At 37.2% G+C, this 27437-nt stretch overlaps 2 protein-coding genes across 5 annotated transcripts in view; one reads left to right on the top strand and one right to left on the bottom strand.

The window, feature by feature from the left end:
- Positions 1-18985, bottom strand: part of EPS8 (EGFR pathway substrate 8, signaling adaptor) — a 178974-nt gene extending 159989 nt beyond the window's left edge. For 3 of the 4 annotated variants that reach the window (XM_025879778.2, XM_025879781.2, XM_025879782.2), the window contains exon 1: positions 18721-18981. The gene's annotated coding sequence lies outside the window, so the exon portion shown is untranslated. Of the gene's footprint in view, positions 1-18720 lie in introns of all 4 variants that reach the window. The other variant, XM_073877932.1, reaches the window with a different exon arrangement.
- Positions 18986-19344: 359 nt separating this feature from the next.
- Positions 19345-27437, top strand: part of LOC112830077 (adenosine 5'-monophosphoramidase HINT1) — a 28707-nt gene continuing 20614 nt past the window's right edge. Inside the window, exon 1 of the mRNA XM_025879733.2 lies at positions 19345-19464. Coding sequence (XP_025735518.2) covers positions 19345-19464 — 120 coding nt within the window. The remainder of the gene's footprint in view (positions 19465-27437) is intronic.

The following is a 27437-nucleotide window of genomic DNA, read 5'->3' as shown; positions in this document are numbered from 1 at the left end:
TTTAAAAAAAAAAAAAAAAAAAGGCATTTCATTACAAGCATACATTCGCTCAATAAATGGACAATCTACAAAGTACTACAAATTCTAAGCAATAAAAAATTCAATAGTGAACAAATCACCATCCATGTCCTCTAAGAGCTTGCAGCAAATGCTCCAGCAAAATCAAGTAAGATAAAAACTAAACATTCGCCTTTTGGCTTGGCTTTTACAAGACTACAAATGACCTAGAGGCATGATGAGCTCAGGCACTGGACGACAGTGGGTGGACTGCTGAAGGAAGAGTGAGGAAGAGGAAACAACAGGTAGTAAGGCTGTCCCCAGGAACCGCGGCTGGGAACAAGACTCAAATGAGGCAGCAGAAAGAAGACATTAAGAAAATAACTTCCAGATATGCAGAACATCACATCAAGAGAATTAAGAGACACATGGACTCTAGGAGCTTACAATAGAAACAGTCTGACATAGACACATACATATAAGACAGAGAAGAATAACATTTTAAATTGATTCCATAATACATTCTAAAAGAGCCTGAGGCCTAAATTATTAAAATTACATCCAATGTTATGAATTTTGATTAATAATGATTTTCTTTCTACAGTTTGGTTTAAGTCAAGTTGAAAATTAGAAGGCAATCCTGGGGCCAAAGATATTCAATCACCCCCCAGAGAAAGAAGGAAAATGAATGAGATACCTTGATGCAGTGGGTGTTAAAGATATGCATGGGACCAATTACCTGGTAAAGGGAGATGCATGGAGTATTTTAGTATTGGGTTTACTGGCCCCTTCAAGAGATGCTAGAGAGAAGTCACAAAGTGTTGGGGGTGGGGAGAGATGGTGGAGTAGAAGCAAATAAATATTCTAAGTACTTACTAGAAAAAATAGTGTGATTTAGGTAAGTCCTGCTGACAAGTCTGTGTCAGTTTTATCATCCCAGCTGGTTCAACATATTTCAAAATAGCACATGACATGACCTATATACATACCTGGAGAAAAAGAAAGGTCTTATCCTTGTCCAGCTAACATTGTAGAGGCAAGATGGCAAGTAGAAGGCAGCGTATGACCTAACAAAACTACCTCATACTAGTATCTAAAATTCTCATCTCTGTAGTGGCAATTTGTAAAACTTATAACAAAGCTGGAAATCTTATGTAACTTTACTAAACATTATCAACTACATGAACTCATAAATATTTGCTTAATGAGAGGAAAACAGTCTCTTCATCTTGGGATCATCAAGGAACTGTTACCAGAAATGCACAAATTCATTTACTGCACAAGAAAAGCATGGGAACAATTCCATCTTTAACCAACACACGCTCATACTACCTTTTTCTTTAAAAAAAAAAAAAAAGTCTTCAAACTTCAAAAATAACTGAGTATGCCATCAATCTTTAAAAAAATAAATAAGGTCCTCTATTAATTATTTGAGACCCATATAAGAAGGAATAACCAAAATGAGGAAATAATGAATTAAGTTTTCTTTTTTAACAAAAGTGCTTCTATGTTACGGGATCTGGCAAAACTAGAGAGATTTATATACCTTTTCCTCTTTCCTTCTCTCCCCAACCCCCAAACTTGTATACAAGCCTAGTGTTATTCTAGTTAACAGCATATAGCTATAACTCTACAGCTGGGCAGACAAGCTTGGAAAATTAGGTCACAAGCTTGCCAGAGGGACTCCCATCATCTGTCTTGCAAGTCTGTATGACTTCCTCCTCCCTGTGATTCTGTTATACACTGCCCAAAAGGCAAGATAAGGGAAAGGTTATCAGGACTTTCTATAATAGCTACAAAAATATTTAGTCCACATCACTAACAATGTGGGAAAACACAGGCAGTTTTATCCTTCTACATTCAACATAGTAATCAGTGCTTTGATAAATATTTATTGAGAACCTTCTTTGCACAGAAATTGTTTTTTTAAAGTTCAATGCCAATCACGGCCCAACCTATACACGCCAGCTTACAACTTGAAAGCAATTCTTGATCCTGTTTCCAAACAATTAAGCTCTTTGCAATGCAAATAAAGATGTTTTTTGAAATAGATCGGTATGAATCTTTCATTCTTGGTAGCTAACTAGAAACACATGAGCCAAACACATTGTGGGGATCATTTCAATGGTGTGTAATTTGAGAGGTGTGTCAGAAAGTGCTTTGCTCCACTAAAGGAGTCCACATTTTTCTCTCTTGTAAGTAAAATGCAAAAGCAATGTTGCTTCATACAGCAGTCTTAAAGTTACCCACATTCCAAATTCAAGATAAGAAATATTTCCCCATCTCTAAAGATTAACACTTTACAACCAGCCTTAAGTCTCCAGCATGACTTCATTTTATGAATAATAGCTTCTTCGTTCCTAAAAGTTTCCAAGAACAAACTATGGAATAGTGTCTATAAAAATAACACGAACCATGCGTGTCTGATCTGATCTTAAATTAACCGTAACTGCTGAAAATCTTCCAAAGGTACTACCGCTGTACTATCATTTTTCCCAAAGCTCTTCATAAATAAATCTTCCTGTAGTGGAGTTACTGTAAAATCACACATATTTGAAGTACTTATAAATCTACAATATCAGTATATGTAAAATTATAATACAAAATGTGAGTATCTTCACTGTCTTAGAAGTTAGAAGGAAGGAGGGAGAGGACAGGAAGGTTATTCTTTATTTTCCACATTTTTGACCATTTACCTAGAATCTGATCTTTAAGGTTTTATGCTTCTTTTAACTTAGGCTTCTGACATTTGTAAATTCAGTAAGGCTATAAATCTTATCTGTCTCAACTGCAGCATCTTCATTATTTTGTAATACACCTAGCACTTAATAGGCACTCACTTAGTACTTTTTTTCGTATTTCTTTATTGACATATAAATTCCACTAACTGAAACAAAACTATTTTCTATTAAAGCTGTATAAGTCCATGACTATTATATCAAGAAATTAAACTGAGTTGAATTAAACCAGTGACTCTGCTAATAGTTTAGCCAAATCCCTAATCTCGTATAACTAACTCACATACACATACCACAAGAAGAATTATTGGAGAAAGTTGAAATGATCAAACAAGCTCTATCACCACCACAACAAACAAAACTCACCCTCACATATGAAGGACAGTTCCATATGCATTTTATTGTATTCAGTATGCATTTGTGTACACATTCCTCTTGTACAATTTTCTTTTAAAAGAAATTTCGCCCCAATATTATCCTTCCCAATGACTGCTAGGGTTAACAGCAGTAACAAAACCTTGCTAAGAGTAATTAGAGAGGGAGGAATAAGAAGCTGAAGGATCACAGCTAGAAGTTTTTAAAAGTTCTTTCAGAAAAAAACAAAAACAACACTCTGAGCTGAATTAGTTTCTTTGACTTTTAAAAATTAAGCTATGTTCTCAAATCAATCCCTTGCAAAAATCTACAGGTTCTTGTCTTCCTTTGGAAGAGAGAAAAACTCAGGCTTGGATCTGCTACCTAAGGTAAAAAGCTTTCCCCCAAATTCATGTCCGCTCTCTCAAGAATATGTAACCAGGGGGCGCCTGGGTGGCTCAGTTGGTTAGGCAACTGCCTTCGGCTCGGGTCATGATCCTGGAGTCCCGGGATCGAGTCCCACATCGAGTCCCACATCGGGCTCCCTGCTCGGCGGGGAGTCTGCTTCTCCCTCTGACCCTCTTCCCTCTCATGCTATCACTCATTCTCTCTCTCTCTAATAAATAAATTTAAAAAATTTAAAAAAAAAGAATATGTAACTAGATCAGCCTCCATATATGAGTAAGCATTTGTTATACCTAATGTCTAAAATCCAAATAATGTCCACATTAGCCTAATAGAATTGATGTTAGCTAGAAAGATCTGGCTGTTAAATCTTGCAATATTAAGAATGCCCATGTCCTGAACCCAAAGTCTTTTGGGTTTATTTGAATAAATAATTAATATACATTTCTACCACATAATACAGTGTTACAATATGTATAATCAGAGTTCCCCAGATGTAGCTCATGAACAGCACAATAATGGTAAAAATGGTTTATAGGTTCCTGTGAAATTTTAGTGTTTCTACTTTTGTCACACCAAACTATTTCTATGATCAGATACTACCACCACTAGTTTTCCCAATCATTTACTTTATCCATTAGTCTGGAATCTTTTAGTTTGATCATATAAGTACCTTTGAAAACCACAAATATAAAACAAAATATAACTGGTAGCCATTAGGTTAAATTATCCCCCATTCTCAGGTCTTCTATTCCATAATAAAGTAATAGCTCACAAATTCATACTTTAAATATTCCATTAACTACCTGGCAGAGCAAGAAAATGGAAATAACTACTGGTAACAGATACAGGTGTAGGGCAGGAAGTCTCGGAGATAAGACTTTTATTCCTGTTTGAAGACCCTTTAGAAGGCCATGGAGTATTCCATGTAAAATTATTTTTTATATTATATGACTTCACTTGAGATATATTTGAACTCAAATTCTTAAAATTCCCTACAGTGTTAAGGGGCTCCTACAAAACAAAATGTAAAAAAAAAAAAGAAAAAAGAAAAAGAAAGAAAGAGGGAGGGAGGGGAAAGCCAGTAGCATATATTCTAATATACAAACAAAACCATAGTGGATCTTTCCTAATTAGTACAAAAACTGGTGTTAAAATGTATTCCAGCTCAAGTTAATCACTGTTAATGTATTCAGTCTGGACAGGATTTCATTATCTTCATAATGAGACTTACTACTTCCAAAATAATTTACTTACTACCCAAATAAGATGAAGGTGATGAGGGCTTCAATTACTCCTTTGTTTCAAACCCTCTAGCAGCCTAAACTTGACCTTCACTGTCATAACCACCATGAATGCCCCTTTTATTCAGACTTCACTCGCCACGACTGAGATCTCACCAGGCAGTGAGAAAAAGTTAGAACAGTAACTGGAAAGATAGCAAAGTAACGAAAGATACATGTTTCAACTAAGTCATCTGAGGATTGAAAAAAGCTGTCAGACACCGGGGCTAGAGGATGGGGTAAAACAAGGATGAGGGGAGCAAGGTGGAAAAGGCATGTCAAGGGAAAACCTACACAGTCATTCAACTGCTTCAAAATTTTTATGACTATTTTCTTCATGAGGCCATAGAAGGTAGCAAGTCTCAAGATAGTTTTGAAAAATGTGAAATATGACCAAATGCATAGATCTTACAGTAAATGGTGCTAAAACTTTTTCTCTCAATTATTTGGATAAGAAACATAAAAAAATTAAGATAATATGAAATGAAAAGTTGAAACTTTAAACATTTTATTCCGTAATTCTACAAAGATAGCAAATCTACTAATATACAAACAATATAGAATTGATCATTCCTAAATTTAAATGAGGTCATAATTTTTTATATTATTTTATTATTCTTTACATATTATTCAAGCTTGGCTATTGTGGATTAGTCATTTAAAAATAGAAGAGATGAGGGGCACCTGGGTGCCTCAGTCAGTTAAGCATCCGACTTTTTTTTTTTTTTTTAAGATTTTATTTATTTATTTGACAGAAAAAGTGAGAGAGGGAACACAAGCAGGGCGAGTGGGAGAGGGAGAAGCAGGCTTCCCGCGGAGCAGGGAGCCCGATGCGGGGCTCGATCCCAGGACCCTGGGATCATGACCTGAGCCGAAGGCAGACGCTTAACCGACTGAGCCACCCAGGCACCCCAAGCATCCAACTCTTGATTTCCACTCAGGGCATGATTTCAGGATCATGAGATCGAGCCCGGCATGGGGCTCTGCCCTTAGTGTGGAGTCGGCTTGTCCCTCTTTGTTCCCCCCCCCCGCCCCCAGCTTGTGTGCTCTCTCTCTGTAAAAGAAATAAAATCTTTAAAAGAAAAATAAGAGATGAGACATTAACAAATCTGTGGATTAATGTAAATCTAGTTAAAATCTTTAGAGGGCTACTTTCCTCAAAATTAACAACACCCTCTTTAATATAAATTCTTTAGACATACATATTAATTTCACACCTTTACATGCATGAGTATGGTGTGAAAAATGCTACAAGCTTTATCTCACTGACTAGATTTTTATCACAGAAAGAATTCCATTGCTTTTAAATTATTCAGAATAAGGCTCCCCAAAAGAACTAAAGAAAAGTACTACCAATAAAATTAATGTCTTCTCTTGACTAAAATGATCCTGCGATGTATAAAAAAAAAAAACACCAGCTGTAGTATACAGTACTGAAAATGAACAGATTATACACCACAAGTTTTAATAATGAAGATAAACATACTAAAGACAATTCAACCTAAAGGTAGGGTTTCTAATCAGTATTTTTCTATATTAAAAGGTAATATTTTAAAATCCCAATATATGGTTGGTCATAAAACAGTTAAAGTTTTGAAAACATTGGAAAGGAAATTGGAAATTACACATATACATACAAACACAAACAAGCTGAGCATGCTATTGGGGGGTGGGGGAATCTATACAGAGATATAGTAATGTTCTATTTCCTTCCATTTATCAAAGTTAAATGTATCTTCTCTATCATTACAAGTATATCTTTTTTCAAATTTAAAAGTCAACATATTTAAAATCACCTTACTGTATGTTCATGTCTAAAAATACCATTAACTTCAAATGTCAAAATTATTATAGAAGATTAAGCAAATTGCATTCAATGACAAATTTCACACATACTTTTCTTTATGGATTTGTTTCACTACTTGTACTTTTTTTAAAATATTTTATTTTCTAGTGAAAAATAGAACCAATTACAGTATTACAAAATATTACAAAAACTAGAATCAGCAAAAAAAATTACACAGTGTTTAATGATCACAGACTTTCTATTTCAGACACTGGAAACATTCTATTGTTGCACTAAACAAATAATATGTCAAAAATACACATGTATTTCTAGAATAAGGAATAATATTCTAATGGTGATATTCTAAAAGAAATATAACATTTTAATGGTGCTAATAAAAGACTTTCTAAATAAAATGAAATTCATATCAATAGCCTTTAATAGGACTTTAAAAATATAAAAATATGTTTTTCCAAGTTTTTTGGTTACTGTTGTTGAAGAATAGTTGAAGAATAGTTGACATACAATATTAGTTTCAGGTGATTCAACATTTACATACATTATGAAATAATTACCACAGTAAGCCTAGTTACCACCGGTTACCATACACAGTTATTACAGTATTATTGACTCTATTTCCTAAGATGTACTTTATATCCTCATGACTTATTTCTAACTGGAAATTTATACCTCTTAATCCCCTTCATCTTTTTGCCCAACCTCCCGTCCCCCCTCCCCTCTGGCAACCACATTTTGTTCTCTGTATTTATCAGTCTGTTTCTGTTGTTTGTTCCTTTGTTTTTTTGATTCCACATTCAAGAGAAATTATACAGTGTTTGTCTTTCTCTGTCTGGTTTGTATCACTTATATAATATCCTTTAGGTCTATCCACGATGTCATAAATGTCAAGATTTCATTCTTTTTTATGGCTAATATTCCATTGTGTGTGTATGTATGTATATACACACAATCATCTTTATTCATTCATCTATTGATAGACACTTAGGTTGCTTCCATATCTTGACTACTGTAAGCAATGTTGCAATGAACATATGAGTACATATATCTTTTCAAATTCAAGTTTTCATTTTCTTCAAAAAAATACCCAAAAGTGGAATTGCTGGATCATATGGTATTTTTATTTTTAATTATTTTAGGAAGCTCCATACTGTTTTCCATAGTTGGCTAAACCAATTTAAATTCCTTCCAACAGTGCTTGAGGATTCCCTTTTCTCCACATCCTTGCCAACATTTATTATTTCTTGTCTTTTTGATAATAGCCATTCTGACAGGTGTGAGGTAATATCTCACTATGCTTTTTATATGCATTTCCCTGGTGATTAGTAGTGATGTAGAGCATTGTTTCATGTGTCTGTTGGCCATCTGTATGTCTTCTTTGGAAAAATGTCGATCGAGGTCCTCTGCTCTTTATTTAATTGGATTGTTTGGGGTTTTCTGGTGTTGAGCTGTATTTTGTAAAAAAAAGATTTTATTTATTTGAGAGAGAGAGAGAGAGAGAGAGAGTGCGCACATGCACGAGGTGGGGGGAGGAGGAGAGGGAAGGGAGAAGCAGACTCCCTGATTCGGAGCCTGATTCGGGGCTCAATCCCAGGACCCCAGGATCATGACCTGAGCCGAAGGCAGATTTTTAACTGACTGAGCCACCCAGGCACCCAGTGCTGAGTTGTACTAAGTTCTTTATATTTCTGGATATTAATCCCTTATTGAACATATCATTTGCAAATATCTTTTCCCATTCAGTAGGCTGCCTTTTCATTTTGTTGGTTTCCTCTGCTGGGCAAAAGCTTTTTAATTTGATGTAGTCCCACTTGTTTATTTTTGCTTTTGTTGCTCTTCCCTAAGGAGACAAATCCAAAAAAATGTTGCTAAGACTGATGTCCAAGAGCTTACTGCTTAGGTTCTCTTTTAGGAGTTTTATGGTTTCAGGTATATTTTTACATATGGTATAAAAAGGTGGTCCAGTTTTTCTAACACCACTTACTGAAGAGACTTTTTCCCAATTGTATATTCTTGCCTGCCTTGTTACAGATTAATTGACCATATGAGAGTGTGGGTTGATTTCCGGGCTGTCTATTCTGTTCCATTGGTCTATTTTGTGCTAATACCATACAATTCTGAGTACTACAGCTTTGCAGTACAGTTTGAAATCTGGGAATGTGATACCTTCAGCTTTGTTCTTTCTCATGGTTGCTTTGGCCATTTGGGGTCTTTTGTGGTCCCATACAAATTTTAAGATTATTTGTTCTAGTTCTGTGAAAAATACTATTGGTGTTTTGATAAGGATTGTAGTGAATCTGAAGATTGCTTTGGGTAGTATGGATATTTTAATAATATTAATCTTCCAGTCCATGAATATGGGATGTCTTCCCATTTGTTTGTGTTTTCTTTAACTTCTTTCATCAGTGCTTTGTAGTTTTCAGTATACAAGTCTTTCACCTCCTTAGTGTATTACTAAGTACTTTGTTCTTTTTGTTGCTATTGTAAATGGAACTGCTTTTCTAATTTCCTTTTCAGATAGCTTGTTGTTAGTATATGGAAATGGAATTGATTTTTGTTTGTTGATTTTGTATCCTGCAAACTTACTGAATTTGTTTATTAGTTCTAGCAGTTTTTTTATGGAATCTTTAGGGTTTTCCACTGATTATATATTAGCATGTTATCTGCAAAGAGTAAGTTTTACTTCTTCCTTTCCAATTTTCTTGTCTGAATGTTGTGGCTAGACTTCCAGTACTATGTTGAATAAAAGTAGTAAAATTAGGCAACCTTGTCTTGTTCCTGATCTTAGAAGAAATGTTTTCAGTTTTTCACAGTTGAGTATGATGTTAGCTGTGGGTTTGTCATATATGGTCTTTATTAGGTTGGGGTATGTTCCCTCCTAATAAAGCGTTTATCATAAATAAATGCTGAATTTTGTCAAATGCTTTTACTGCATCTGAGTTGACCATATTAATTCATACTCTTCATTTTGTTAATGTGGTATATCACACTAATTTGCGGATATTGAAATATTTTGTATCCCCAGAATAAATCCCACTTTATCCTGGTATAGGATCCTTTCAATATTATTAAATTCAGTTTGCTAAGATTTTGAGGATTTCTGCATTTATGTTCATCAGGAATATTGGTCTGTAATTTTCTTTTTTAGTAGTGTCTTTATCAGGTTTTCATATGAGATTAATGCTGAACTTAGAGAATGTATTTGGAAACACCTCTTCCTCTTCAATTTTTTGGAACAGTTTGAGAAGGATAGGTATTAACTCTTCTTTAAATTGTTTGGTAAAATGTAACTGTGAAATAGTCTGGTTCTAGACTTTTGCCCCTCTCTTTAAATATAAACTTCCTTCTATTGATGTTCATTTTTTTCTATTTTGTCTTTCCTTTTCTTCTCCCCTTATATTCAAAACACGATTTTTCAGCTGTAGAACTCTAACCCCCAACAAGCACATAATTCATACAATGAACAAATTATGTTAGCACATTGTTAAGTATTATGTTCAGGTTCTATTCAGAAACCATTCATAGCTCTTAGAATTCTGGATTGGCTCAAACAGGACTAGATGGTGCCTTTAAATGATGTTACATTCTAATGTTGCTCTGCTACTAAATATAAGCATCATTTGAGACAGAACCTCTGATTTCACCCCAAAACACACAAGTCCTCTTTCTTAATAAAATCACTTGAGTATCACAGGACTGGAAGGGAAAAAAAAAACAAAAAACACAAGAATTTATCTACTACATAAAGGACTATATTTAGAAAGTCATAGGATTAAAAGAGGAAATTCACACAATTCTTGAAACAGGTTTGAGATCTTTATCCTCTCCTACTATGATGCAATGAACACTGTATTGTATTGTTACTACAAAAATGAAAAATGATTATTCAGTTCTTTCTAATATCCCTATAGGCTCTGTGAGAATGCACAGAATTTCCCACTACTCCTGTCATGTCCACCCATCCTGCACGTCAAACATATTCATCTTTCTGCCTGGAATGCCCTAGAGTCCCACATCATACTCTTATTCTTGGCCTCAAAAATTCATCCTATAAAACCCAATGTCACACTCTTCAATAAAGATTCTTCTGATTCCTCAGCCACAGTGAGCCTCTCCCTTTGTCTATGTGATGAAATATAAATAAAATTCTTGTTCATTTAACCTACCCTCAACAACTGTGTCAAATAGGTACTATTATCGTTTCTACTTCCTAGGTAAGAAAACGAAGGGAGATAAAGACTTTCTGATTTCAAAGTCTATTCCTTGCTTGTTTATTTCATATATACTCTCATTAGTTCCGTAATCTACTAAAATGGTTGCCCCATTCTCTGGGTTCCCTGAAGACAGAAGGCAGAGATCCCGTCCCATTCATCTCTCTATTCCCAGTGTCTGGCGCAGAACAGATACTCCACAAATGCTCAATAAATGATGAATGAATGAATAAATGAAATGTAATGATGTTCAACTTACTCTGGGAAGAAAATTCCTCTTCTAAACATTCTTCTGTAACGAGTATGCTAGTAAGCACTTATTTCATTCAGCAAATATTTTGTGAGTGTATATCATATACTGTGCATAAAGGTAATTGAGTTTGGTTCCCTGCCCTCAAGGAACTTACAATTCAGTGAGAGAAAGGTATAAACAATTAGCTACTTCTACTATTATGTGTTTTATTTTTCCTAAACCCCTCAAGTTCTTCTCTTTAAAGGAACTTCATTCTTTATAATCATTTTCTAATAATTCACACCTCTGGGCCAATAAGATGCAGATCAGTCAACAGGAGAAAAAGAAAAAGGTTAAAATCATCTCCATGTATCTCAAAAACACAATTTTTGAGCCATTCTCATTTAACTCAGTAATTTAAGTAATGTACAATTTTAAAGAAAATAATAAAATTAAGGACACCTGATAGTAACAATCCTTGCACTTTTTCTTTTATGAGAGACCTCACAGCCAACTGGAAAGTTTTGGAGTCAAAAAGATCAAAGTTCCCATCCAAACTCTGTCCCTTTCTTTCCATATGGATCAGAGACAAGTCACTTTATCTTTCTGAACACATTTCTTACCTGTAATATGGAAATAAGGAGAACTGCCTTAAAGAGCTCTTGTAAGAGTTTAAAAAGATAATGTATATAACACCTGCCACACCAAAGCTGCTACTTTCACTATGTCAGACCTCATTAGATGCTTTTTGGAAGCTAATGGTTCTATCCGTAGCATAACAATATAAAAATTCTGGCCCCAATGTCAGTAACAGTGTTATTGACACATCAAAAGAAAGGTACTTAAAAAAAACCACTTGTTTCTGGCAAGAAGAGTGGCATGGGATACAATTCAAGATCATACAGTTAAGTCTCAAGTTTCTAGATGGTACATACATCATCTGCCTCTTCTCAGCATACACCTTACAAATCCCTTATTTCAGATCCTCTCTGCGAAAAAGAAAACCTTATTTATTATTTCTTATGGTTAAATCTGAAAGAACTGATAGATATCACTCTGTATTAACAATTCCACCTTCCAGGTGCCTGGGTGGCTCAGTCGGTTAAGTGTCTGCCTTTGGCTCAGGTCATGATCCCAGGGTCCTGGGATAGAGTCATACATCAGGCTCCCTGCTAAGTGGGGAGCCTGGTTCTCCCTCTCCCTCCTGCTTATGCTCTCTATCAAATAAATAAATAAAATCTTTTTTTAAATAAAAAATAGAGGGCGCCTGGGTGGCTCAGTTGGTTAAGCGACTGCCTTCGGCTCAGGTCATGATCCTGGAGTCCCTGGATCGAGTCCCACATCAGGCTCCCTGCTCGGCAGGGAGTCTGCTGCTCCCTCTGGCCCTCCCCCCTCTCATGTGCTCTCTCTCTTTCATTCTCTCTCTCTCAAATAAATAAATAAAAATCTTAAAAAATAAATAAATAAATAAATAAATAAATAATAGAATCTTTTATTTAAAAAAAAAAAAAACAAACACAATTCCATTTTCCACAAATGTCCAGAAACCAATCTCAACACACAGTCTATATGTATTACTACATTTTAGTTTCCAAGTCATTTCTCAACTGTTTCCCTTAAGGAATTTTGCAGAAGGTTTTTAAAAATCAAATAAAAACACTTTCTTTTCAATCCTAAGCCCAATTTATAATCTACTTGACTGAAAAATCTCATTTCCTTGGTCCTGATACAACTGAATAAAGTGAATCTAGACACAGACTTTACACCTTTCATAAAAATGAACTCAAAATGGATCAAAGACCTAAAAGTAAAATTATAAAACTCCTAAAAAAAAAAAAAGGATAAAATCTAGATGGCCTTGAGTTTGGCAATGAATTTTTAAAATACAACACCAAAAGTCTATCCATGAAATTGACAAGTTGGGATTTAGTAAAATTAAAAACATTTGCTCTGAAAAGACAGTTAAGAGAATAAAAAGAAAAGCCAGACTAGAAGAAAATATCTGCAAAATACATATCTGATAAAGCGACTGTATGAAAAAGATATAAAGAATTCTTAAAACAATAAGAAAACTGACCACCCTATTAAAAAAAGGGCGAAAGTTCAGAACAGGTATCTCCCCAAGGAAATATACAAAAGACAGCAGCATATGAAAAGATGTTTAACATTAAATGTCATTAGGGAATGGCAAATTAAAGCAACAATGAGATATTACTATACCTATTAGAATGCATAAAATTCAAAAAACTGACAATATCAAAAATTGACAAGGATGAGAAGCAACAGAAGCTTGCATTAATTGCTGATGGGAATGCAAAATGGCACAGCCACTCTGGAAAACAGTTTGGCAATATCTTATAAAGCTAACAATAATCTTATCATATTATCCAGCAATCATGTTCCTAGGTATTTACCCAAAAGATGTGAAATCTTGTGTCTACACAAGAACTTGTCCATGAATATTTGTAGCAGCTTTGTTCATAGTTGCCAAAAACTGGAAGCAACAAAGATGTCCATCGATAAATAGATACACAAACTCTGATACACCCACACAATGCAAAATTATCAAGTGATAAAAAGAAATGAGCTATCTAATCACAAGAAGACATGAATGAACCTTAAATGCGTATTCATAAATGAAAGAAGCCAGTCTGAAAAAGCTGTATGATTCCAATTATATGATGTCTGGAAAAGGCAAAACTACAGGGACAATTAAAAAAAAAAAATCAGTGGTTGTGGGGGAGGGGGAGAAGAGGGGAGGGGTGATTAAGGGAGTGATAAATGAAGAACAGGGGTTTTTTAATGTATGATACTTTGATACTATTAGTAATGGATACATGAAATGATGCATTTGTCAAAACCCAGAGAACTTTACAGGTCAAAGAGAGAACTTTAATGTATGCAAACTTTAAAAAAAAAAATCATTTAAAAAAAAATCATTTAGAAGGTCAGAAGGATCCCAGGATGGAACAAAAATTGTAACAAAAGGATCTGATACTATTTTTTTTTTTGAAGATTTATTTATTTGACAGAGAGAGACACAGCAAGAGAGGGAACACAAGCAGGGGGAGTGGGAGAGGGAGAAGCAGGCTTTCCGCCAAACAGGGAGCCCAATGCGGGGCTCGATCCCAAGACCCTGAGATCATGACTTGAGCCGAAGGCAGATGCTTAATGACTGAGCCACCCAGGCACCCCTGACACTATTATTACTGTGTGCAACTACTTCACTAAGTGGGATAGGACAGAAAGGAATGGAATCTAAACTAAAAGCAAAAGGAACTGAAATAAGAACTGTACTCTAGTTGATAAAGTTGTTTCTCACTCTCTGTAAAGAGAATATGTTAACAATTTCAATACTGCTATAAGTATATAAACGGATTGACAATTACGTAAATGTATGACAGACGGTGGGAGCCAGGTTTCTTTTCATGGTTGGAATGAGTTTACAGATAAGCAAGAAGAGAAGGCCAGACGATACAAATGGTAATGGGGTAGGCAGAGTTGTAGACTCATATTATGTTATAGACCCAAAATATGAACTCATATTTTGCTTAACATGGATACATATGACTACATAGAGAAATATGTATAGATAGGTGTAAATACAGGGTTTGTATACATACATATGTTTCCTGCTCTGCAAATAAGAGGGTCTAGAGGCAATGACACCCCAGTAGCAACAAGAACCCAGCAAGCAAATCTTGGCTTCTAATACTATTTCCCAAGAAGATGAAACAGATTCTTTCCAGCTAATTCTAGGACTGGGACAGGAAAAGGAAATATAAAAGATGACTCTGGAGCATCTTTTAATGCCAGAAAGTAAGGAAATGATTAAAAAAAAAAAAAACTCACATTGATGGAGACATGTCAAAGGGACACAAGAGCCAACTGAAAGACCTCCCAATGGCCAAAGCTGAAACAACTTGAGCAACAAAATAAAGTAGTACTGGATTATAACCCAAAGTATATAATGTATATCCATGAGTACAGACCAATATAAGTAAATGACTGAGTAAATACATAAATGGGGAGAAAAGAAAAATCTGCCACGCAGAGTGATTCTAAATAATCTATCTAGATACCCCACCCTCAAGGAGGAGAAGTAAAACTATCCACTCCTTAAATGTGTGCTGTACACAGTGACTTCCTTCTAAAAGTACAGCATGGAGAGAAGAAGAGTAACTTTTCAGGACAGAAACCTACCAAACACTAACTCGGACAGGTAATCAAGATCATTGTCAGCAGTGATAAGTCATGTTGATAGCACATACCTTTTATATGATGTAATAAAAACAGCATTTTACTTCTGTGATCTTCCTTTCAAAAGACTAAAAGCCGTGTCTGATCATGAGAACAAAGTCACACTAACTCCAACTGAAGGGCATTCTACACAATACCTGACCAATACTCCTCACAACTGTGAAGGTCATCAAAAACAAGGTCTAACAAGCTGTCACAGACAAAAGGACCGTAAGGACACATGACAACTAAGTGTGATGTGGTATCTAAGATAGTAGGGTCCTGAAACAGGAAAAATGACATCAGATAAAAACTGAGGAAAGCTAAATAAAGTGTGAATTTCAGTTAGTAATGATGTACCAATACTGCTTCATTAATCATCACAAATACTAATATAAGATGTAATAAGAGAGGAAGTTGGGTAACAGTGTATATAAGAAGTCACTGCACTATCTTTACACTTTTTCTGTAAATCTAAAACTGATCTAAAAAATAATATATATATTTTTTTAAATACCATCTAAGAATATATCCAGAAATCACTGAAAAGGCTGTAGTGAAGCACTGAACACCTTCCCTGCATACATTAAACTTAAAATGTTGACAACTATGTTGTTACAGAATTTTCCTTAAGAAACTATTTTCAATCACTAACAGCTGCAAACAATTTCATGCAGTAATTCCCAGCAGGGATGTACTATAGCTAAACTACTTTAACTAAAATTCCACTTTCCCCCTTACATACCATTGCAGATGTCTGAAAGTTTGTAACCTGTCATTAACTTAGGTTGTTCTGTGATGATCCAAATCTGTTTAATACAACCCACCAAAGCTAACTTAAATTTTATATAAATGAAATCAGTGCTAAAATACTCACCCAGCAAAACTTCAAGCATCTTAAGAGAAACCTTGAGAAAAACTATCATCTCTTATTGTGGATACTATATTCTCTTATACAAACCATGGTTTAAGTGAGCTCTTGCAAAATCAAAATAGGGAAATGAAAAACAGGAGAGTCAGCAGGAAAAAAAAAAAAGGCAGTGAGTGAACATGTATGTAGCGTAACACAAGAAAAGGAAGGGTCTAAGATTTGGGGTCAAATAAAAACTGAAAGCAAAGAGTACGAAGCCTATGTTATAGCACAGAAAAGGACTGATACCTGAAAAGTATCAGCATAAGTAAAAAATTGAAAAGAGAAAAAATTAGAAATGAAAACAAAATATTTTCGTTTGATCGGAAACAAGCAAAGTGTTCAAAATTAGACATTAGATTCCCAACAGAACAAACCAGAATAAACAAATGCTGACAAATCACCCCAAATACAACTTCAAGTATTCTCCCATCATCAATAAAAGGGTGAAAATTACTATTTATTGATATTCAATGACATTGGAAAGTGGGAAGAAAAAAGATTTCAAAGAGAATGTACCAAATATAGTGAACAGTGGTTATTTCAGAATAGTGGAATTAAAAGTTTTCTTGTTGGGGCACCTGGGTGGCTCAGTCATTAAGCTTCTGCCTTCCAGCAGGTCATGATCCCAAGGTCCTGAGATTGAGCCCCACGTCAGGCTCCCTGCTCAGCGGGAAGCCTGCTTCTCCCTCTCCCACTCCCCCTGCTTGTGTTCCCTCTCTCACTGTGTCTCTCTCTGTCAAATAAATAAATAAAATCTTTAAAAAAAAAAAAGTTTTCTTTTCATTTTTTTTTTCTGCTGTGGAGTGAATGACTTGTGGCATTTTAAAAAGTCTTAATCTATGAAGTCTGCACTAAAGGCTTTCTATAAAATGTTATTACATTTGTGATACCTTTTAGTGGCAGTTCTATAAAGTGCATTATTTCTCTAATTGTAAGTCAAAGTGTGAACTCATGACCAAAATTTTTTCACACTAGCAACTTAAGAACTATAAGAACCTGTCCAAAAAACTCCAATTCCAAACTGAAAAGCTATACTAGGTGAGAGAGGATGACATTGACTTTAATTTCAATGACCACAGGATCTACATTTACTGCACACTTTGCAAAACCCAACTCCCTTTAGAATGGTATCCTCTCAGTAGAAATAAATTAGAAGCAAAACACAACACAGCTACTTTGCTGTTTCTGTATATATCCATGTTTGTGTATGGATACATATGTATACACACATATATCTATATGTATATGAATATAACTATATATACACATACACATACATATAAAGTCATCTGGGAATCCTAATTCTCCTATCTCCCTAAAGAATAACAAAGCCAGGGACGCCTGGGTGGCTCCGTCCTTAAGCGTCTGCCTTCGGCTCCGGTCATGATCCCAGGATCCTGGGATCGAGTCCCACTTCGGGCTCCTTGCTCGACGGGGAGCCTGCTTCTCCCTCGGCCTGCCACTCCCTCTTCTTGTACTCTCTCTGTCTCTCTCTCTCTAGCAAACAAATAAATAAAATCTTAAAAAAAAAAAGCCAAAATCAAGCTGTTCATATGCATCTGAAACCAAGTTTTACCTGAACTCTTAAGACATTACCTATTCTTATATGACAAAAACTGAAACCTTCAAAAGAAAAGCAGTAATACATTTCATTAAAATATATTTTGTAAAGGAGAACTCCAATTCTTAATGCTCTACCGCCCTAGACGTCTCTGGTTTTCAAACCCTAATACCACAGGCGTCTTACCCCCAAAGAGATTCCAGCAGTACTATGGGTCTACGGGAAAATAAGGATATGAGAAACAATGCAAAGGAAGAGAACAATCCATGCAAAGATTTTTGCATACAGATAGTCCTTAAAAGGAAAGAAGAGTGACCCCAGGAGAAGCGAGCCGGGGGGGAAATCTACTCCAAAGGCATTAACTGACAAAGACACCAGAAAGGCCATCTGCCAAAAGTAAAATGGTGAGTAAAGTGGAACAAACTAAGAACTGAAAGTCAACAGGAATCAGGAGTGACAACTATTCAAAAACAAAGAGTTACCTTAATTTGAGAGGGTATGCGATGGTGGGACCTTGCCCCAAACTACCAATCTGAAAAGACACCCCTCCATTTGAGGGTGGGGAGGGTAGCTCTCGAAACCCCAAGCCTAAAATAAGCTGTGAGAATACCGGTTCCGACGACGCCCCACCGACCAGATAAGCGCAGGTGTATGTCCGGAAGCTCAGGTTACCAGGAACTATCACAAGGACACTGATAATCTTCTCTGCCCACCCTCCCGGAGCCCTGGGTTCGGCAGGCGGCTGGGCGGCCGAAGGTCGGCACCCGCTCCGCGGCGCCCCACGACCGGGCGCACGGACGCGCTCCGGTAGCAGCGCCACGGCACACCTGGCCCCCAACACCAGCCGAAAGCAAAGTGAATGAAAGCCGACGCGGCGCCTGGCACCGCTCCATCCAAGCACACAAAAGCGGATTTTTAAAAATCGAGGCTGAGTTCAAACAGCTGGACCCCCGGCCGGCGCCTTTCGCCCGAGGGGCTCTTACCTCGGATCCGCCCTCGGGGCCGTGGCTTTCCCCGGAGGCGCCTCGAGGCGGGACGAGGCAGGAGGCGGCCAGGAGAAAGCCCCCGACCTGGATCACGGCCTTCCAATCCTCCGCGAGCCGCAAAGCCGCCGTCTGCGCCCGGCTGGAGAGCAGCGATCTCCGGGGCGAGCACAGCGCCGGCCTCGCGCTGGGCAAGACCGCCGCGCCAGCCGCCGCCTGTGAAGTCTGGAGCCGCCCGCCGGCTCACCCGCTCGCAGCCAAAGCCAGCCGCGCGCCGCGCATGCCCACTACCCCTGCTAGGAGCGAGTGAGAAGGAGCGCGCGCGCGCGCCCGGCTCGGTCCGAGCTGGCTCCAGTCTCCGGGTCTTGCCGGCAGCCGAGCAGCAGAGTATCTGGTCGACCCCAACGCCGGAGGTGCACTGGGCGGTGGGGCCGGGTGGGCGGGAGAAGGGCGGGAGAAGAGAGGTCAGGGTGCCGCGCTAAGTTATCGAGGCCATCAAAGTCGGGCCAAGGTTCCTAGCTGCGGACAGGTTTCGAGAAGTGCCCTAGCAGGACCGACTAGCAGCTGGGAGACGCGGGAGGGAGAACAGAGCGTGTGGAGAGGTTCGCCCCCGGGCAAGGGTTGATGCCCCTGGCCATGGGAGCGCCCAGTTACAGCACCCCGGGTCCTGGCGCACAACTCGTGCGCAGAAAGCTCGCCGCGCCCAACCACCCGCCAACCTTCGTCTTCCTTCTCGTGGCCCTGGCACCTATTTTCCCCCTTTTGTCTCTTTCCTCTTTTTTGTTTCTTTTCATGCCATCAACTGGTGGCACCCAAGGGCCTCCGTGCGGTCCTTAGCTCCAGCCAGCAAGCCCAGACCCGCTTCGCAAGCCTGCCTTAGATCCCATTCTTCACGTAGTTCTTGCCAAGAGCCTGATGTGGTTTGAAGTAGTGGAGATTCTTTCACTTAATCCCTCTCGTAACTTAACCAACCCTCGTAATGAGCAGCTCCATGAGTAGCTCACTGAGCCACTAAATGAGAAGCCCTGTAGTCTTCGAGCGTTGTATTTTCCTACTCTTAAAACATTCATTGGTCGTAGCTATGCCCCCTTCCTGTTCTAACTTCTTTAAAGGCAATTGACTCTCAGAAATCAACGAAGATAAACTTGGTTAAAACAGAGTGGACCTGCTTGCTTTGTGAGACAAGCAGAAGCACATAGCAGTCAGGGGAAACCATTATGCTAAAAGTTCAAATAGATGTTAAGTCCAGTCCCCTATCTTAAGTAGAAATCCTCTGCAATATTTCCATCATACTATCATCCACTTAAACTTTTACAATGTTGGAAATCTTTATATTTATTGGTATTATGTATAATGATTATTCAATTTACCTATGTCAGGAACTAAGCAATTTTTATGTATTATTTATAATCCTTAAAATGAGATAGGCCTTATTATCCCTATTCAACAGGGAAGTAAAGCTCAGAAGTATCATCTCTTTTGCCACAGCCAATACTGATGCCAGAATTAAAGCCCAGGTCTGCTTAAAATGTCTATAATCATTTGCTTTGTGAACATCAATTCAGCTTCCCTTAACACCACTGGTGCTGATTCTGACCCCTAAGAATTAATTAATCTCACTCTTTACAGACATTGCAGGCCTTGAAATATTTGAACCAAACTACTAAGTAACTATCAGAATATCTAATATTTTTCTATTTTTCAAAATTTTTAGGTCCTTTTATTTGTCAAATGAAATGGTGAGCCATCATAACCACACTTTTTACCCTGCTTTGCATGTTCTTCAACTTTTCCTTTTCCTTCTTAAATTGTGCACTCAAAAGAGAACACAACATTCAAATACAGTGGGCTATGAACTTTGTTAAAAAATGATCAGTAGCCCCTTGAACCAAGCATACCCTGTCAGTAAGGTATCCCAAACTTGTGTTAGGTTTTTCTTTTAGCAAATGTATTACTTAGAGTTGAATAAAACATCCAAGTCTATTTTACATAGACTACAATTAAACCATAGCTTCCACCTTACATAGTCTATGTTTCTATAATTCTACATGTTTAAACCCAATTTTTGCCTTTGATCCATATTAAATTTCATCTTGTTTTAAGACATAATTTGAGATTTTGAAATCTTATTAGTCATCACTTTTAACTTATAGTCATCTGTGAAGTTAATGAACATAGCTTCTTTGTTTCCACTTAAATCTAATAAAATTATATAAAACAGGCTTAGAAAAGAATCTTGTAGGGGTGGCTCAGTCAGTTAAGCGTATGCCTTCGGCTCAAGTCATGATCCCAGAGTCCAGGATCAAGCCCCACATCCGGCTCCCTGCTCAGCGGGGAGCCTGCTTCTCCCTCAGCCTGCTTCTCCCTCTCCCTCTGCCTGCCGCCCTGCCTGCTTGTACTCTCTCTCTCTCTCTCTCTCTCTCTCTCTCTCTCTCTGTGTCAAATAAATAAATAAATAAAATCTTTTGAAAAAAAATAAAAAATAAAAGAATCTTGTAGCCCACCACCAAAAATAATCTCCAAGATAATAATTTATGAACCAACACTTTTTGAGATCAAGCACTTTAGTTCATGCAATCATACTATAACCTACAAGGATTTCATGAATGGTTTTCTAAATGCTTTACTGAAATGAAAATTCACTGCCTCTAGCAAGCCTAAATATATCAGTCCAAGTACCTATTAAAGAAGGGGGGGGGAACAAAGCAAAGCTAGTTAAACAGGATCCATTTTCAAATTAACCCATTCTGGCATCAATGATCCCCATTACCTTTTCTAAGTGCTTAGAACCAATGTTAATCTCTTTTATACTTTTGCTGAGAATCGTTCAAACTTGCCTGTTCATAGTGACACCATATACAAGTGTCCCCTTTCTAAAAATCTCATTTTTTATGTTGGTATACGGGATGAGAATAATGCAAGACAGAACAAAGAAAGATAAACGGAATGAATAGGGTCTTTCAGATGTGGAGAGAGTTTGCAAAACTTGAGGAACGGAGTAAGTCTACAGCTGGGTGTAAAGCTATATATAGAAAATGTGAAGAAATTTTAGTGGCTGAATGTATGTAATCTGAAGACTACGAGCTATATTTAAACTACTGAGGAATCAAATATATTCTTCAAATACCCATCCCCATTCCAATCTCCCAATCTAATGCCTGAATATCATTTAGAGACTACTGTGTGTAGCTTTATAGGCAGTCTTTAAAGCAACTAATGCAAAACATATCTGTAGATAAATTTGAAAAGGTATACAGGCATCCCTTGTTTTATTGCACTTCACTTTATTGCACTTCAAAGATACTGGGTGGGGTTTTTGTTTGTTTGTTTTACAAATTGAAGGTTTGTGGCAACCTCCCATCCAGCAAGTGTATCAGCACCTCTTTTCTTTTTTTTTTTTAGCACCTTTTTTTCAATAGCATTTGCTCATTTCATATCTCTGTGTGTCATTTTGGTAATCCTTGCAATATTTAAAACTTTTTCATTATTATATTTGGCATGGTGATCTGTACTCAGTGATCTTTGATGTTCCTATTGTTATTGTTGTGAGGCTCCAGGAACTAAAAACATACGCTATATCAGGTATAAAACAATGAAAAGAAGATTGGTGTAGCTATATTAATATCACACACAGTGGACTTAAGATAAAAAAATATTATTGGCGATGGACAAAGTTACCACTTAATGATAAATCAATAAGGAGAAATTGATAAATCCACCATTACAGGGGGATATTTCAACACCCTCTCACCTATTGATAAATTATTCATAATTTCATGTATATATAGATAGATATGGATATATAGATGTAGATCTATAGAAATACAACATTTAGAGAATGGACATTCTCATCAAACCCATAAGAAATATTTTCAAAAATTGGGGCACCTGAGTGGCTCAGTTGGTCAAGTTTCCGAATCTTGGTTTCTGCTGGGGTGGTCTCAGGGTTGTGATATCCAGCCCCTTGTCGGGCTCTGTGCTCAACAGGGAGTCTGCTTGGGATTCTCCTCCTCTCCCTCTCCGTCTGCCCCTCCTCCACTCCCCCCCCCCCAGGCTGGCCCACACTCTCTCAAATAAGTAAATCTAAAAAAAAAAAAAAAAAAAATATTTACATAAATTAACCAGCATACTTAATACATGTCAAAGAATTTGTAGACCAGGGGTTGAAAGACTTTTCCTGTAAAGGGTCAGATAGTAAGTACATTGGCTTTGCAGGTCTTTGTTGCAACTACTTAACTCTGCTACTGTAGCATGAAAGCTGCCATAGAAAATATGTTTATGCAATTCAGCTGTCCTTTCCTGCAGGAGCAAAGATAGTAATTAAATTAATGGCCATGACTGTTTTTCCAATAAAACTTTATTAGGAGCACTAAATTTGAATTTTTAAAAAGATTTTTGTTTATTTATTTGGAGAGAAAGAACGTGTGCAAGAGCTGGCAGCGGGGAGAGGTGGGGAGACAGAGGGATAGATGCAAGGCTCAGACTGTGCTGAGCATGGAGCCAGACTTGGTGGAGCCCCACCACCCCCAGATCATGACCTGAGCTGAAATCAAATCATTGGCTTAACCAATTGAGCCACCCAGGTGCCCCCTGATTTTGAATTTTCTGTAATTTTCACCCACCTCAAAGTATTATCCTTCTTTTTTTTTTTTTAACCAATTAAAATGTTCCAACCATTCTTAGTTCACTAGTGTAGAAAAACAGGTGGCAGGCTGGGTTTGTTGATCACTGATGTAGACCCTGTAATCTCTACTAAAGTCTCCCAATAGATTTAGAAATTAATAGACTAATTTTTTGAAGATTTAAGTTTAACTTAAAATCTATATAACAGGGCGCCTGGGTGGCTCAGTTGGTTAAGCGACTGCCTTTGGCTTGGGTCATGATCCTGGAGTCCCGGGATCGAGTCCCGCATGGGGCTCTCTGCTCAGCAGGGGGTCTGCTTCTCCGTCTGACCCTCCCCGCTCTCATGTGCTCTCTCTCTCTCTCTCTCATTCTCTCTCTCAAATAAATAAATAAATAAAATCTTTTTAAAAAATCTATATAACAGCACATTTTAATTTCTAAAGGTAAACTTAAATGGGATTTTAAAATAGACTTCTAAATAACTCATGGATCCAAGAAGAAATCAAGAATGAAAATTTAAAAGTATTCCAAATTGAATGAAGAGAAATAAATTTTGATATGTCCAGATCATGAAATATTCTATAGTGGAGAATATGAGGAAACAGCTGGTATGTTCAGCAGCATAGATAACTCTTAGGAGCATAACACTGACCGGAGTTCACAGATTTTGTTCAAGTTGTCCTTTGACAAAGCTTACGCCCAAACAAAACTAAACGATATGTTATCTAGGAACACATACACATGTGTTTAAAACTAGCATGTAAACAAGGGGATGTTAATTATAAAATTCAAGACAGTGGTTACCTCTGAGGGACAAGAAGGGAGATAGACCAGCAAGGTTGCCTAGATAAATTGCAATAGTGAGCCAGAGGCCTTCGCCTTACTCACAGTCCTTGCTCCTGCAAGAGGAAAAGATTGTTGAATTGCATAGAGAAGGGAGGACATTAATGCAGGAAGACGGCTTTAGCTATGGAGAGCTTGAAAGAGATGAGGCAGAAGGACAGCAGAAGGACAAGGCAATTGTCGATGCCAGTGATACAGCTACTATTCTTTTATTTACCTGGACACAGGTCATCGGAATGCCTCCTTCCTTATTATCCCTGACCTTTCAGTGACTCATGAGCTCTGTAGATATAACACTGCTTCCTAAGCAGGACCACCGATATTCTGTCCCTAATTTTAAGTGTGAATGTTTATTTTTACGGTACAATATATTTCTCCCAGAAATTCTTCTGCTTCTACAATTGAGGGAAATTTAATTTTTGAATCTGAGAGATATTGATCCTTTTATTACTAACACCTGAATATTTTTTATTTTTATTTATTTTTTATTTTTTCTGAATTTTCTTTAAAATTCAAAACAGACATCGTTTGTTTTATCTTTTTGAGATCATCGTATGCTTATTCCACAGAACTGGAAATTTGCCATTCAGAAGTAGCACTTGTTTCACTATTTGCCACTTTTTCTAGTCAAACTAGGCTTTTTATTTTTCTACATGTGTCTAACTAGAAGAGATTCAAAAGCGAAAAGTAAAATAACCATGGGAAAAAGTAAAATATATAGAAAAGTAAATAATAATCATCAATTTTAAGTTACAGTATAATCATGAAATGGAATTCTATCTTTTTTTTTTAAAGATTTTATTTATTTATTTGAGAGAGAGAATGAGAGATAGAGAGCACGAGAGGGAAGAGGGTCAGAGGGAGAAGCAGACTCCCCGCAGAGCAGGGAGCCCGACATGGGACTCGATCCCGGGACTCCAGATCATGACCTGAGCCGAAGGCAGTGGCCTAACCAACTGAGCCACCCAGGCGCCCGAAATGGAATTCTATCTTATGAATTGAAAAGAATGAGGTGGTAATTAACGACTAACCTGGGTGGACATCAAGATGTATAGTTGTTGGGGTGCCTGGGTGGCTCAGTCTACTGAGCATCTGACTCTTGGTTTCAGCTCAGGTCATGATCTCAGGATCCTGGGATCAAGCCCCTCATAGCGCTCTGTGCTCAGCACAGAGTCTGCTTAAGATTCTTTCTCCCTCTCCTTTTGCCCCTCCATCTGTTTGTGTGCACGCTCTCTCTCTCTCTCTCTCTCTCTCAAATAAATAATTTTTTTAAAGATATATAATTGTGAAGTGGGGGGGAGGCAAGTTGCAATGCCCTATACAGTATGAATTAATTCATATAAAAAAGAATGTAAGAGAAATACAAGCCAACATTTTAATAGCATTTTTATGGGGAGACAGGTGACAGTGTAGCTAGGAGTTACTTCTAGTCTTTCAGTTAACATATTTCTATAATATTTGAATTTTTAACTATGGATCCATATTATTTGGGGGCAGAGAAAATAACATAGTAATACTTTATTATCTATTGTGAATTTTGGGTGTTTCTGAATTCTTTACTCCTTCTATAACTAAGCCAGATTCAGCCCCAACATATAAAATTGTGTTTTTATGTCTTTACGTTACTGAGCTATAATAACTCTCAAGCTATTTAACAATTCCGTTTCCGTATGCTCATTGGCATTGCAAACACAGACTCTGTTTCCTTAAGTTGGCACCCAAAATTTGTTCTTCTTTGGCAGTAGAATCCTGGGGAATGGACGGGATAAAACAAAAGAAAACTCTTATTACAAATTTAGGTTTTAAAAAGCAAATTCAGATCTCTGAATAACCTTCTCACTCAGATAGCCCTGGTGCTTGAGAGAACCCCAACAACCTTAAAGATAATTTCTCTGATAAGTGTGTAAATCCAAGTCTCAGCAGGGCAAGAGCAAATATATCCCACAGATTCCATGTCTAATTTCATCTTAAAAGACTTGGAAACACACACACACATACACACACACACAGAGGAAAACCTCTAAAATATACTATAAAGGCTTGTTGACTTTCCAAATGCACTGCAACTTTCCTTTCCTCTAATGAACACTTGCAAATACTAAGTTTTCAAAGCATTTCCCACACTTTTGTACCACGTTAAGCAGAACATTTCTGATCTTATTAACCATAGGTATCATTGTGTGCATTCATGACTTTATAATCCCCTAACGCAAAGCTCTTGCAACTAAGACGTTTAAATCCTATGAAGGCACTCTGAAGATACCGTAACCTTCACAGGATCTTGCATGGGGCTTATTCCATATATTTCTAACACCCCCAGCAGGGTCTGTAATTAACACATTGTTTCTGCAGAAAAGATACTCACACAAATCAGAATAAAGTTTGTAAGTAAACTTCTATCAGTTCAGATCAGATTTGGGGCCAAACAAGTGCAATGCAAGTAGGGCTCTGTCAGCAGATGAGATTTGAAAAACAAATAAACAAATAATTATTTTTAAAAATTGGAATCTTTCAACTCAACATTGCAGATTAAGTCTTACGCACCTGTATGGGGGTGCCACAAAGGGTAACTGCATTATCTCCCTCAATAGCTATCATTTTGAGCCCTTGATATCTGCTTCTTTAAGTCTTTCTGCCTTTTCTGGGCAGCTGGGCGTCCCTCCATCTACTTAATGGATGTAACTTCCTCTACCGTCTTCTGCCTTGGTAATTATTACTTTTAGTCTGCTGTGACTTAAAACAATGGGCAACCAAATTATTATAATTGTGTATGAAATTTGACTAAGTAGGTTTTACATAGGGAACTCAAAAATTACTTTATGATAAGATATATAAATTTTGCTCACATTCTTGATGACACCTTTTCAACAATTACGAGGCTTTTTTGTTTGCTAATGATTAAATCTTCGAGATTGTTATCCTTTAAAAATTAACTCCAACTTCTTGCTCTAAAAAAAAAAAAGGAGTTTCATTTTATAGAGGTCACCTACTTACAAGGACTGATATTTTATGAAACCATGTTATTCTAATATATGCAAACATGTCCTTTTGGTCATCTCAAAGTAAGCTAAGGTCTAGAGCTTATTCATTCTTGCACAAAAAATATCGAAGCATTTATAGAAACTTAAAGTACGATTGCAGGATGGTATTTCTAAGTAATCATAGTCAATTTCCTGTCTTTGCTCACCTGGCAAATTCTTCCATTTTCTGACCTCACCCTATACTTTTATCCTCATTTATCAGTGCCCTGG

The sequence above is a fragment of the Callorhinus ursinus genome, unplaced genomic scaffold (assembly GCF_003265705.2).
Source record: "Callorhinus ursinus isolate GAN/ISIS: 27379988/994484 unplaced genomic scaffold, GSC_fseal_2.0 scaffold27, whole genome shotgun sequence".
Lineage (NCBI taxonomy): Eukaryota > Metazoa > Chordata > Mammalia > Carnivora > Otariidae > Callorhinus > Callorhinus ursinus.
Note: the sequence above shows the minus strand (reverse complement) of the source record. Positions and strands in the feature narration are given on the sequence as shown.